Below are 14409 nucleotides of genomic sequence, written 5' to 3'. Positions count from 1 at the left end.
CATAAGCATTTGGGGATAATATTGCCAAGAATGGGGATCTCAGAACACTTCATTGTGCTCATGTATGGTTTGTACGGTCATCTGAACAGAACGAGCAGGTATGGCATGGCTTCAAAGTTAGGATAGGTGGGCATCGGGGTTGCACCCTTTCACCTTGCTTATTCAACCCGTCTGCTAAGCAAAGAGTCTGAGAAGCTGGCCTACAAGAAGAACACAGAATCAGGATGCGAGGAAGGTTTAACAACCACCTGCAATATGTAGATGTCACGACCTTCTTGCTGAAAGGCAGGAAAACTTGAAGCATTTGCTGATGAAGATGAGAGACGACTGTCATTTTCGGTATGGATTGCATACACTTTGACAAAAAGATTTTAAAAAACCCAAAAACCTCTCACAAGGGGACCAGTAAGTAGCGGCATGATAAGCATGATAAGCAGAGAAGGATTTCATTTTACCTGGATCCACAATCAAGGCTGAGGGAAGTACAGTCAAGAAGTCAAACAAGACAGGGCACCGGGAAAACCTGTAGCACAAGGCGGTTTTCGAGCGTAAAAGACGTCACTTTGAGGACAAAGGTGCACCTGATATAAGCCATGGTGTTTCCGATTGCACCGTATGCACGTGAAATCTAGCCCATGAACAGGGAAGTCTGCAGAAGAAATGATAGGACTTGAATTGCGGCGTTGGCAAAGAAATTGCCAGTACCGTGGGCTGCCAAAAGAATACACAAGCTAACCTCTGAGAAGAGCGACCAAGGATGAAGTCTTTGTCTCAGACCCTCCAGACCTTTAACGAGGAGAGACCAGTCGGTGGAAGCAGAAGACGTGCTTGTAAAAGTACCGTCATTGGTCAGCGAGAAAGAGGAAACCCCCTCCACGGGATGGAAGGACACGGAGGTTGCAAGGATGAACTCAAACCTAACAATCGTGAGGTTGGTGCAGGAGCACCAGGTCGTGTTTCACAGGGTCACTGTTGTACATGAGGTCAAACTCCAAGGCACCTACCACCTCCACCACCACATCTACCACCAACAGCTGCTGGAGCATTACACAGACTACTCCCTCGCACTGAACCTGTAGGACAGAGCAGAACTGCCCCTGTGGGTTTCCAAGACCAGGGTAGTGGAAATCCCCCATGGAGCGGCTGGTGGTTTCAAACAATTGACTTTGCAGTTAGCGGCCACACTCATTGTTGGTATCAACCCGATGGCGGTGAGCTTTGTTTTGCTTTAATGTTTATAAAGTTGATGGCTAGCAGAGCCATATTTCATTCATAGCCCTGAAGGCTCTTTCAGTGGCCCCCAGGCCCAATCAAACGCCACATCGCTGCCATCCAGTCCATTTTGACTCCGAGAAACCCCATGCAGGGGCCAGGGCTGCAAATCTTCAGGGGAGCAGACAGCCACGTCTCGTGCGTGCCTAAGCAGCAGCGGGTGGATATGAACCACCGACTTTGCTGGGTCGAAGGGCAAGCGTATTTTAAGTTTTCATCCCCACCACATTACTAATCTAGTTGTTGTTGTCGTTGCTGTTGTCAGTAAGTTGCTTTTGTCATCACGACCCTACGTACAAAACCATGCCCGGCCCGGCCCCATTCTTACAAACGCAGCCACCCGAGCCCATCCTTGTGGTCAGCATATTAAAGCTCTCACGGAGGGTCCTTGTCTCGCTGACCTTCTACGTTGCCCAACATGATGTCTTTCCCCAGAGACTGGTCCTTCTCAAAACAGGTCCAAAGTTGTGAGGTGACATCTATCACACCTCAAAACGAGTCAACATCAGCTCACAACAACGCTACCGCGCAAAGAACTGCCCCTGCAGGTTTCCGAGGCAGTCCCATATATACTCATGTAAAAGCCAGCCCGAATATTAGCCCAGGCACCTAATTTTACCACAAAGACTGCATTAAAAATGTACTGGGAACGTGGCTACACAGGAGTGTATGTGGTGATCTGTACGCAGGCAGAAAGGCCCTCTGCAGAAGGTAGGTCTTCCCACTCCCAGCAGCACTGTCTGGGCCAACCTGATTCTCCACACTCTCACTGCCCTGACTCTGAGAGACGGAGGTGAAAGGGGCTTGCGTGACTGTTAGCATTGACATTCCCGAGGGCCCACACCTTGGGTCATCTTTTCTGATTATGAGTCATGTCAGTTTTGCTCCTAGAAGTTACCCATTTTGTATTAGATTATTCCATTTTTATTTCTTATTCACGAGACGTTCTCTTTAGAAAAGAGACATTAACCCTTCGGTGGCTGTGCGTATCAAATCGTTTTTTGTCGTCTGTTGTTTGGTTTTGCTTATGGTTTCTTTTACCATTCAATTTTTCTGTAGAAGGGTATGCATCTGGGCGCCATTCTTGGCTTTTGAGTTTCCTTCTTGCTCAGTCTCCTATGTCCGCCAAGTACATAAATGTTCTTCCATATGCCCTGCTTTTAGTGGGCAGTTTTCATTTAGATTTTGAAAATTAAGTCAGATACCTAACTTTAGTTTCCAACAGTAAAACCACCATGAAATAAACCAGCCCTTCCCCCCTGAGTTAGAATTGAATGCTGCTATTCCTATACTGAATTCCGGTACATACCGGTGGCAAGCACACATGGGAAAAGAGAAATGCATCCTGGGAATGGTCATTCCTGGCATTTTCAGCACTCTTTTGTAATCTACCACACTTGAGGCTATTTGGTGACTTTTTGAAGGATCTGTATTTTGTTTGTGTTCAAGAGGAAAAGGGTATCTATAGAATGAATATCTATATAGAATATATAGGGTAGATGCAGAACTCAAAAGCATCTGCTCAAAAACAAATGACAAGTAGCATAGCCTCCTTCATGATAGCAGCATGCAAGTCACAGGTGTGCAGGCCAGTGGATAGGCAGGTAGTCGTGTGAATATTACAGGCACGGGCGTGGCATGGAAGTGTCCTATTGGTTATCTTTGTCCGGAAAACTCACACAGATGCCTGTGTCAAAAGGTAAAGAAAAACGCTCTACTAATTGACAGACTAAAAATTGAAAAGACTCTCTGCTTGGCATTTATCATAGATAGAAATGGTTGGCCTGAGATTCTTTGTGGTTTTGACGGGCAGATTGCTACAGAGGAGAAAGACACTGGGCACTGAGCATGAGAGGGAGGAAGGGATTAGAAGGGGAAATTTGAAAAGTGAAAAACAAGGTGCTTGGACCTCAGTAAAGCCCAGAGCCTGTCCTCCAGGCTCAGCCACGTAAGGATAAACGGAAACGGTACCTACAGAGACTAAGCTACAGATTGAAAGTTACCCTTGAGCTACATGGCCCACACCAATGCCACTGCACATGACCCGCACGTTTTTAAAGGCAGCCAACTAGATGATAAAAGCATCTTTGTCCAAGGCTGCGTTAGTGAAGTCCCCACACTCTTCGGGACTTATTTAGACCTCACTCCTGGCTGAACACACGACGTCCCAATGGTGGAAGCAGCTGACACTGGCAGTGGTTCTTTTAAATATCTACTGGCAGTGACAATCCAAGGAGCCCAGGATCACCCCTCCTGACAGGCAAGGAAGTAAAAGGGTCACATAAATCCTGCAGTTTCCTAGTACAGCCTCCGATTTGGGAGAACCAGGGGAAATCATGTCAATATAAAGAATCTCTCTCACACACACACACACTTCAACACACACATGCACACACAAGTTGAATCTGGTGAGGCTGTCACTCAACCGAGATCTTAAACATGGAAACTCCTGTGCCTCACAGGTGGGAAGGTAGCAAAATTATTATTAATAATACCAATAAGGTGAAATGGATAACCAGAGAAGGTGGATTTCATAAGAAAAGCCAAAATCAGGATCATTCCCCAGGCAATCACAGTTTAAATGCAGACCCTAGAGCTGAACTATTCCTGGAAGGGAGGGTAGAGACAGAATTGATTTTCCAACAGACCAGTGCAAGCCCTGGCTGAGTATCTTAACTAGTCAGAAAAAGAAAAAAAAAACTGATGACAACATAGTCAAAAGATCGAATGTCTGCAGCAGTGTTTTACTTTTACAAATAACGGTGATCGTAAAACAGTACATGAAAACAGTAGAATAATACATTAAAAAACAAAAATTGACAAAATGAAGGTCAGGCACCATGTAACGATGTACTGTAGCCCTAGTTCTTTACTGACCATCAAAAAAAATCTCACTGCTATGGGGTTGATTCCTAAGCACGGTGACCGGATAGGGCAGAGTAGAACTGCCCCTGCGGGTTTCTGGGGCTGTGGATCCTTACAGGCGTACAAAGTCTCCACTTTCTCCCAGGGGCGGTCTGGTGGTTTTGAGCTGCTGACTTTGCAGGTAGCAGTTCTCTAAAAAGAGGGAGGGAGGGCAGTCGAAGAGATGAATGCCAACTGCTAGTTTACAAGCCAGGATGTATGAGCTTTCAAACACCGACAGAAGTGGAGGCTCCGCTGAAAAGGGGGTGTCTAGCAGCTGGACTCATGGTTGAAGATGGGTGTGCCTGGGGCTCTCTAAGAGAATGTCCGCTCCTACTTCTCTAAGTGTGAAGTTTCCGTACGAAAAGAGAAAGGGGGAGGGGAAGAAGGGAGGGAGGAGGTGTCCGACGTGAGTGCAAATCGGCGACAGGCCTCTCCGGAGAAGGTTCGGGACGTGGTGCAGCTGGAAGAGCAGGCTCACACCTGGAGAACGGAGCCGCGCCGGGCATCCCTGCGATCGGGGGCCAGTGCGGGCGTGGCCTCCGACTCGTCCCTCCCTAGGAAGCCCGCGCCGCCGCCACTCACCCGCCTCGCTGTAGGCCAGGCGCAGCACCCGGCCCGGCGTGGAGAAGGCGCACCGCGGCTGGCACAGCTCCTGGCCAACCACCGCGAACGCCTCCACCTTGCAGCCCGCCGCCACGAACAGCGCGTCGCGGCCCCCGCCGCAGAAACGTTCGGGTTCCTGTTTGCAAGGCACCACCTGCTGCGACCCGAACGGGTGCAGGTTGTACAGCTGCACCATCTCGGCGCCCGGCTGCGGACTCACACCGCGACCCCGACTGCAGACGGAGGCCCGCCACCGCGGGGCCGCTAACTCGGCGCCCACCGCGAAGGCAAGGGCACTTCCGCAAGCGGCGGAGGGAGCGGCGCCAAGTCACGTGAGTGCCAATCTGGTCCTCCCGGGGCGCTGCTTTTTAAAGAGACCCAAAAGCGGCCAGGAGCGGCCCCGCCCCTTGTCCTGGGCGCCCAGCTCCGCCTTCAGCTCTCGGCCACACCCGCGCCCCGCTCTCGGCCCACCCACTCCTCGGGCGCCCAATCCTGCGTCCCGCTCCTGGCCACGCCCTTGGCCCCGCCCTGCCTCCTGCTCCCGCCCCCGCCCCGCCCTATCTCCAGCTCCGGACTCCGCCCTCGGCCCCGTCCAGGCCCTACCCTCGACCTGGCGCCCCGCCCTGCCTTCAGCTCCAGGCCCTGGACTCTCCAGATTAATGCAAACCAGAGACACTGCTCTTCCCTCTGCTTTTTACTCTCAAACTGTACCGTACTGGAAAGGTTACAAAATAATTTTGTGATGACTACAAACTCGTTCGTGCACAGCTGCTGCAGCGTTCAGAGAAGAGGAAGAAGCAGCTCAGGGCTTTCATGTCAGACCTGAAGTGGGACCAGAGACAAAAGACGAAGCGGAGGTTTGCAAAGCAGTGGACGTCTATCAATGGGAGGCAGTATCCACTCACACAAGCTGAGAAGCAACCATGGTGAGAATTGAGAACATCCATAGTTAGAAGCGCCGTAATACGTAATTGACTACATCGCAATTACCTTATATTTTAATTTGCTTGGGTCTTTGTGCTGTTTCTTTCTCTTTTGTCTTTTTCTTGTAGTAGAAAAACGATTTAAAAGTATAGGCTTTTTCTTCTTCACATCTGTATCTCTGGTAACGTTTGACAAGTATTTGGCTGAATAGCATCTTTGTCGCCTTGTGTTATTGTTAGGTATCAAGTTGGTTGGGTCTCAACAACCAACCCGTGCACAGCAGAGCCAAATAAATATGCCTGCCCTGGGCCAACCCCACAATTGTTTGAGGCCATTGTTGCAGCCACTGTGTAGTGCAGCAGGTCTCAATCTGTGGGACATGACCCCTTGGGGGCCAAAGGACCCTTTCACAGGGATCGCCCGATTCTTCACAGTAGCAAAATGACAGTGATGAAGTAGCCATGAAAATAATTCTATGGTTGGGAGCCACCACCACATGAGGAACTGTATGAAAGGGTCACGGAATGAGGAAGAGTGATAACCACTGTGCAGAGGGGCTTTCTCTTCTACACGCATGATGTCCTTCTCTAGGAACGGGTCTAACCTAATAACATGTCCAAAATACACGAGACAGAATCTCACCATCTTCCCTTTCAAGGAGCATTCTGGCTGCCCTTCTTCCAGGACAGATTTGGTTTTTCTTTTGGCAGTCCACAGTCCTTTCAACCTTCTTTGCCCAAACTGGAATTCAAATGCATCGATTCTTCTGCGGTCTTCTTAATCCCATGCCCAGCTTTCCCATGCAGATGAGGCCATTGAAAATACCATGGCTCCCTGCTTGCTACTCTCCTTCAGGAAGGAGAAACGGAGGAGACAGGTGCTATAGCAAAGTGTGGTGAAGAAGTTAGATGGTGCCCAGCTATCAGATAAAATAGCATCTGGGGTCTTAAAGGCTTGTCTCCAAACATGTAACCATCTAAGTGAGATGTCAACTAAGTCCACATGGAAGAAGCACACCATCATCAGTCACCAAAGGATTGTATATTAGATCATCCAAAGCCGAAGGAGGGATTAGTATCAGAGCCTGAACTGTGAGAATCTGGTTTGCAGAAGGCTGTGGCTGACAGTGGGAGCCCAAGACTGATTTATCAAACTAAGGAGGAAATAGGCCTCCTGAGAAACCTCCCCCCCCTTATCTAAAGTTGAGGGAAGGGAACAAAGTGCTCACTAAGCATTGTGCTTGGGAAGAGAAGTATAGAAGATCAAAGACACAAATCTGTCCTAAACACTTCAACGTTGTCAGTAAATCCCCCCTATGATGGGGCTGGACCTGATCTGGTTTCCAAAATGTCCTGTATTTTTGGTTTGTATTGTTTTGTTCATATTAGAGTGTATCTCAGAGATGGCATGTCAATGGAGGTCACCCTCTCTTGAAGTTGTGTTACACGATCTCACATTTTTTGGTATATGAAACCTAGGATCAATGAGCCTAAAGGGATAGCAAGTACAAGAAGGGGTTTTGGGGGAGGGGAGTGCAGTAGAGGAGGGGGGGGGGGTAAAAGGAAGACAATGTCAAGGAGTCCATGTAGGAAAAGAATACTTGACAACTGACCATGGTAGCAAGTGTATATTCTACTTGATGTGATTGAAATTTCAAATGATATGACTTATGTATTAAAGCCCAGCTAATAATAATAATATGTATATATCTCTCTTACAAATTAAAAAAAGGAGAATAAAATGCCATGACTTGGGTCAGACTCACCTTAGTTGTCAAAGCTACTTGGAGGAGCTCTTGTGCACCAGATTCTCCCAGTGCAATGCACCGTTTGATGTCTTGACTGCTGTTCCCATCAGCATTGATTGTAGCCCCAAGCAAGATGAAATCCTTCATAAGTTCCAGGGTCCCTCCATTGATCAGAATGTCATCTTTTGGTCTGGTTGTGAGGATCTGGGTTTTATTTACATTGAATTGAAATCCGTATTGAAGGCTGCACTCTGTGATCTTCATCAGCAAGCGCTTCAAGTCCTGCTTGTTCTTGGCAAGCACGGGTGTGTGTCATCTGTATACTTCAGATGGCTTACGAGGCTTCCTCCCATCCTGATGTCACCTTCTTCATTCAGTCTAGCTTCTTGGATTACCTTCTCAGCACCCACATTACATCGGTATGGTGAAAGCATACAACCCTGCCTCATGCCTTTCCTGATTTTAAACGATACGAGTACAGTATTCCTTTGTTCTGTTTGAATGATAGTGTTTTGGTCTATGTATCTGTTTCCTATGAACTCAATAAAGTGTTCTGGAATTCCCATTCTTCTTGAGTTAGTAGGTTCGATAACAATCTATGAAGCTCTCTTCAGACTCACACAATGCATGCAATGATGCTGAATGCAGGAAGATCGCAGGCCAGTGGATGGAAAGCCTTGTTTATCCAGTGGCAATGTAAGCATCTCAGCACTGGCAGGGGTCTCTACGTGGCTCCTTCAGCTCCAGGGTTCTAGCATAGCTCCATGTGTCTTGTCTGCCAAAATGTCTCACAGGGAGTGAGTGTGTGTCCCCCTCCAGCGGGCTATTTATCTCTGTAGCACCTCCAAATGAGGTAATCCAGCCATGACCGGATTGACAGGCTAAAGTCCACCCCTTCACTGTTTAGTCTCAAATTGATGACGGATTATGTAACTACCACAACACGTCAGTATTATCCATAATTTGTTATGATCCACATAGTCAAATGCCTTTGCATAGTAAATAAAACACACATAAACGTTTTTCTGGTCTTCTCTGCTTTGAGCCAAGACCCATCTGATATCAGCTGTGATGTCCCTCGTGCCAAGCCTCTGATTGAATCCAGCTTGAGTTTCCGGCAGCTCATTGTCAGTGTTCCGCTGCAACTATTATTGAGTGATCTTCAGCACAGCTTTACCTGGATATGAGATTACAGTAATACTCCTCAATGAAGTCTACATTCTATTGGCTCACCTTTCTTTGGAATGAGTATAAATATGGATCTCTTCCAGTCAGTTGGCCAGGTACCTGGCTTGTAGATTTCTTGGCATAGGCTAGTGGTAGTAAGTCCAGTGCTTCGTCAACTTGTCTATATTTCTACTGGTATTCTGTCAACTCTTGGGTCCTCGTCTTTTGCTAATGCCTTTGGTGCAGCTTCAACTTCTTCCTGCAGTACCGCTGGTTCTTAATCATACTCTTGAACGGTGGAATGTCAACTAGGACCTTTGGGTGCAGTGACTGTGTATTCTGCCCATCTTCTTTTGATGCTTTCTGCATCTTTCAATATTCTGCCCATAGAATCCTTCAGTATAGAAACCCGAGGCTTGAATTTTTTTCTTCAGTTTTTCAGATATGCTGGGTCTGTTCTGCTTTTAAGTTTTCTAATTCCAGGCCTTTGAACATTTTTAAAAAATAAAGCTTTACTTTGTCTTCTTGATCTAACTTTTGAAAATCTCTATATAGTTTTTTTTTATGCCATCATTTCTTCCACTTGATTTAACTGCTCTACACTCAAGAGCAGAGGTCCTCAAACTTTTTAAACAGGAGGCCAGTGCACTGTCCCTCAGACTGTTGGAAGGATGGACTATAGTTTAAAAAAAAACTATGAACAAATTCCTACGCACACTGGATGAGTCGGCTGCTAAGCAGGACAGTCAGCAGTGGCAAAAACACCCAGTGGGGCAGATAAATGTCCTCAGTGGGCCACATGTGGCCCGTGGGCCATAGGTTGAGGACCCTTGCTCAAGAGTAACTTTCAGTATCTCTTCTGCCATCCACTTTGACCTTTTCTTTCTTTCCTGTACTGTTAATGACCTTTTGTGTTCTCCGTGTGATGTTCTTGATGTCACCTCGTAGCTCATCAGGTCTTCCATCCCAAGTGTTCAGTGAGTCAAATCTGTGCATCTGAAATGCAGGTGGGTTGTACTTTGGCTGTCATGGACTTGTTTTCATAGGTGGGTTGTACTTTGGCTGTCATGGACTTGTTTTCATAGGTGGGTTGTACTTTGGCTGTCATGGACTTGTTTTCATAGGTGGGTTGTACTTTGGCTGTCATGGACTTGTTTTCATAGGTGGGTTGTACTTTGGCTGTCATGGACTTGTTTTCATAGGTGGGTTGTACTTTGGCTGTCATGGACTTGTTTTCATAGGTGGGTTGTACTTTGGCTGTCATGGACTTGTTTTCATAGGTGGGTTGTACTTTGGCTGTCATGGACTTGTTTTCATAGGTGGGTTGTACTTTGGCTGTCATGGACTTGTTTTCATAGGTGGGTTGTACTTTGGCTGTCATGGACTTGTTTTCATAGGTGGGTTGTACTTTGGCTGTCATGGACTTGTTTTCATAGGTGGGTTGTACTTTGGCTGTCATGGACTTGTTTTCATAGGTGGGTTGTACTTTGGCTGTCATGGACTTGTTTTCATAGGTGGGTTGTACTTTGGCTGTCATGGACTTGTTTTCATAGGTGGGTTGTACTTTGGCTGTCATGGACTTGTTTTCATAGGTGGGTTGTACTTTGGCTGTCATGGACTTGTTTTCATAGGTGGGTTGTACTTTGGCTGTCATGGACTTGTTTTCATAGGTGGGTTGTACTTTGGCTGTCATGGACTTGTTTTCATAGGTGGGTTGTACTTTGGCTGTCATGGACTTGTTTTCATAGGTGGGTTGTACTTTGGCTGTCATGGACTTGTTTTCATAGGTGGGTTGTACTTTGGCTGTCATGGACTTGTTTTCATAGGTGGGTTGTACTTTGGCTGTCATGGACTTGTTTTCATAGGTGGGTTGTACTTTGGCTGTCATGGACTTGTTTTCATAGGTGGGTTGTACTTTGGCTGTCATGGACTTGTTTTCATAGGTGGGTTGTACTTTGGCTGTCATGGACTTGTTTTCATAGGTGGGTTGTACTTTGGCTGTCATGGACTTGTTTTCATAGGTGGGTTGTACTTTGGCTGTCATGGACTTGTTTTCATAGGTGGGTTGTACTTTGGCTGTCATGGACTTGTTTTCATAGGTGGGTTGTACTTTGGCTGTCATGGACTTGTTTTCATAGGTGGGTTGTACTTTGGCTGTCATGGACTTGTTTTCATAGGTGGGTTGTACTTTGGCTGTCATGGACTTGTTTTCATAGGTGGGTTGTACTTTGGCTGTCATGGACTTGTTTTCATAGGTGGGTTGTACTTTGGCTGTCATGGACTTGTTTTCATAGGTGGGTTGTACTTTGGCTGTCATGGACTTGTTTTCATAGGTGGGTTGTACTTTGGCTGTCATGGACTTGTTTTCATAGGTGGGTTGTACTTTGGCTGTCATGGACTTGTTTTCATAGGTGGGTTGTACTTTGGCTCTCATGGACTTGTTTTCATTTTCTTCACTTTCAACCTGAACTTACAGATGAGCAGTTGCCTCGTAATTGAGCTTCATCATTGTCTCTTCTCTCATATATAGTCATTGTAACTCCTGCATATTCTATCTGATGACGTCCACATAGATAGCTGCCACGTAGGTTGCTGAAAAAAAAATCAGCAATGAAGATTTTGTTGGTCTTGCAAAAATGCTATCATGGCCTCTTCAGCTTCCTTTCTCTCACCAAGGCCACGGATGACAGCTACTGCTGTTTTTTCTTTGTTTTCAACTTTTATATTCTGATTACCAAAAATTACCAATGCCTCTTGATTGCATGTTTGGTCAATTTCAGAGCGAAGACATTGGTAGACTTCGTCCATCACTAGCTTTTGTAGCCAGTGCCAGCGGTGTTCACTTATATGATGTCAAGAGATCTGTGCAGCCTAGTCCCACTCAAGTCCATGGCCATTCACCATCTGGATGCTCTCAGACTCACGCAGCGACTGGTGGTTGAAGCAGGAAGGGCAAGTGGAGAGCTGGGAGATCACAGGCCAGTGAGTGCCAAGCCACATGGAGCCTAGGTAGGTAGGAACATGGCAGGACATATGCCACAGTTCCCAGGGACAACATGATCTGTCAACCCCTAGTGAGAGATACCCGTCAGGCAAACAGGGAGGTGACCAGGGGCAAGAGAGGGAAGTTCTTGGTGTCTCTTATGGAAAAGGCCATCCCACGAGGAAGCTTCATCAGGCTGCCACCTAACTGAGAGGGTGGACTCCACTCTGACCTCCACACAGTCTAACCATTTGACATAAAGTCGAACCATTCTGCTATGTCCATTTGAATAACAGTACTAGCGGCAGAGTTAAAGTCGCGTAGCCGCTCACATTCTCAGGGCCCTCGTTTCTGTGAGCCTTAGAAGGCTGTTGAGAGGATTAAATGAAAGTACATCCTGGAAGTGTTCAAAACCGTGCTGGGCAGGCACAGAGGATCCACATCAGTTGTACTCCTGCCATTTTTCTGTGACCCAGCACCCTTCCAGCAGCAGCGAGGAAATTTGTAATCACAGCCCTCTGGGAAAGAATGACACAGCAGAACCAGAGAACCCAATTCTTGGCTTTTAATGTGCAAAGCTTAGAGGGAGTCACAAGAGAACAATTTTGGAGAACGCACTCAGTCAGGGCCAGTTGACTGCCAACCCTTGAGGAGACATAGCGTGCTAGACTGAGGTTTGAGAAGGAAGCTGAGGGGAGCAAAGGATTGACAAGCAGGTCTGTATCTCTGAGAAGGAAGCCAAGCTCTGCTCAAACCCCAAACCGCTTACTGTCAAGTAAGACCCAGCCAAGGGAAGAAGTGGCAGGCATCCCAATTAAGTGTGAAGAATCCGGAGTGAAGGACTAGACACCAACAATAAAAGCAACATCTACTCTGCGGATCTCCCAAAGGCCCTGCAGGACAGGACAGGAGCCAGGGACTAGAAGTGCTACGGAGAAGAGTGTAGGCACTGGGACCTGAGTGGCCTCTTGGCCTCCCTGTTTATCTCAAGGCTGGATGGTGATTGTGACTCTCCTGCATGCACTCAGAAGAATTGGAAGGTGGTGGGGTCAGACACATCCTCTCTAGTACCCACAAGCCTAGACTGGAGAGGAAGAAATACTGAGGAAGTGTGGGAGTTACATCATCTGCTGTCAGCTTGCGAGATGGTGGAGACTAGCTGTCAATCAGGTTGCAGCTTGATGACCTCATTAGGGGGCACCAGGGCGGTAAATAGCTCACTGGAGGCCACATACATACGGACTCTCTGCTTAGTCTTCCTTCTGACAAGCCAGATGGTGCTATATGGATGGCAGTGAGAGCCCTGGAGCCACATAGAGACCCACACCAGCGCTGAGATGCTTCCACCACCACAGTATTCACAAGACTTTCCACCCACTGGTCTGTGATTGTCCGACATTCGGCACCATTGCATGTGTTATGTGAGTCTAAAGAGGAAATTATAGACTGGTATCGGACATATGGACTAATATTGGACTTAAGGACTTGATCTGGACTGGGCTGGGATGTTTTCTTAATGTGAAAATGCTCTTTGATATAAAGTTCTCTCTTCCACACCTATGAGTGTCTATGAATCTGTTTCTCGAGTCAACCCAGATTAACACAGGAAGGGCCCCTGGAAAGGCTCAGTGCTAAAGGGGAAGATGGAGCAAGCAGTGGTCTGCAGAAAGCCCCTCGGGGATATACACGTCTCAGCAGATGGCCCTCTGCATGTCCTCTACGACTCTTCAGAAAGCCTGGGCTCTACATCAGCCCCTGCCACCCCGTAGAACACAGAGCAGTTCAATTCCCTGCAGAATAACCCCTGGGCGTCTTGTTAAAAGGTGGGTCGGGATGCAGGTGGCAGAGTGGGTTGTGCATTGGGTTGCCAACTGCAAGCTCAACGGTTCGAGCCCACAGCCACTCCTCCTTGGGAGAAAGATGAGGCTCTTTGTTCCTGTGAAGATTGACAGCCTGGGAAGTCCTTAGGGGCACTTCTACTCTGGAAGTGCCTCTCCTCAGCCAACTGCCAAGTTTCGGTCTTTGGTCCTCCATTTCTTGGCCACATGGTCCCTTGGCTTCTCCCTCTCTGGCCAAGAAGACTACTTGCTGCTCCACCTCATCTCCTCTCAGTCTTAGATCTAAGGGATATAGCCCCTCTGCTGGGTCTAGTTGTGGCTCCTTGGCTTTGTCTCATGGGTTCCATACTGCAGCCTCTGGGTGCTCCGGCCTTGTCCACTGCCACTGCAGGCAGGGGTTTCAAATGTACTCCACTGGCAATTCTTCCTGGATGGCCCTAGGAATTCTCTCTGCTTCTGAGATAGCTCTCTTCTACAGAGAGGAATGGCTTGCATGGACTGGTTGTCATCTTTCAACAGACCATACTCCAAGGTGTATGAAGAGAAAAACTCAAAATCCATCTTACATAATGGTAGTTACATAATGTCAGATCAACCTCAAAAATAGAATGAAGGGGCGGAGTCTAGCCTGTCATTCAAGTCACAGCCTCTCTTTCTCCCTGGAGGTGGGACACTGTCTGCTTTTACATTCCTGTTGGCAAGCCACACGGAGCCACGCTGATGGCAACCAGAACCCTGGAGCTGCTTCCACTGCCATTGGATCCACAGAACTTTCCACCCACTGACCTGTGATCTTGCTTTCTTCAGCATCATTGCATGTGCTGCATGAGTCTGAAGAGGAATTCATGGGCTAACATTGAACTTTATGGGCGTGATCTGGACTGGAGTGTGATGTTTTATTGATGATAATTACTTCTTCATATAAAGTGCTCTCTTACACATATATGAATGTCCCTGGATTTGTTTCT

At 47.4% G+C, this 14409-nt stretch overlaps 2 protein-coding genes across 9 annotated transcripts in view; one reads left to right on the top strand and one right to left on the bottom strand.

The window, feature by feature from the left end:
* HPS3 (HPS3 biogenesis of lysosomal organelles complex 2 subunit 1) overlaps positions 1-5128 on the bottom strand; it is a 50102-nt gene extending 44974 nt beyond the window's left edge. The window contains exon 1 of one of the 3 annotated variants that reach the window (XM_075555919.1): positions 4762-5128. In XM_075555919.1, coding sequence (XP_075412034.1) covers positions 4762-4978 — 217 coding nt within the window. In that variant the 5' untranslated portion in view covers positions 4979-5128. The remainder of the gene's footprint in view (positions 1-4761) is intronic. The other 2 variants (XM_075555916.1, XM_075555918.1) reach the window with 2 other exon arrangements.
* A 251-nt stretch (positions 5129-5379) lies between these two features.
* The window catches only part of HLTF (helicase like transcription factor), a 95900-nt gene continuing 86870 nt past the window's right edge, over positions 5380-14409 (top strand). For 4 of the 6 annotated variants that reach the window (XM_075555908.1, XM_075555911.1, XM_075555910.1 and 1 more), the window contains exon 1: positions 5380-5708. In XM_075555908.1, coding sequence (XP_075412023.1) covers positions 5596-5708 — 113 coding nt within the window. In that variant the 5' untranslated portion in view covers positions 5380-5595. The remainder of the gene's footprint in view (positions 5709-14409) is intronic. The other 2 variants (XM_075555906.1, XM_075555912.1) reach the window with 2 other exon arrangements.

Source organism: Tenrec ecaudatus, chromosome 8 (assembly GCF_050624435.1).
Source record: "Tenrec ecaudatus isolate mTenEca1 chromosome 8, mTenEca1.hap1, whole genome shotgun sequence".
Taxonomy (NCBI): Eukaryota; Metazoa; Chordata; class Mammalia; order Afrosoricida; family Tenrecidae; genus Tenrec; species Tenrec ecaudatus.
This window is presented reverse-complemented; position numbering and strand designations above follow the sequence as displayed.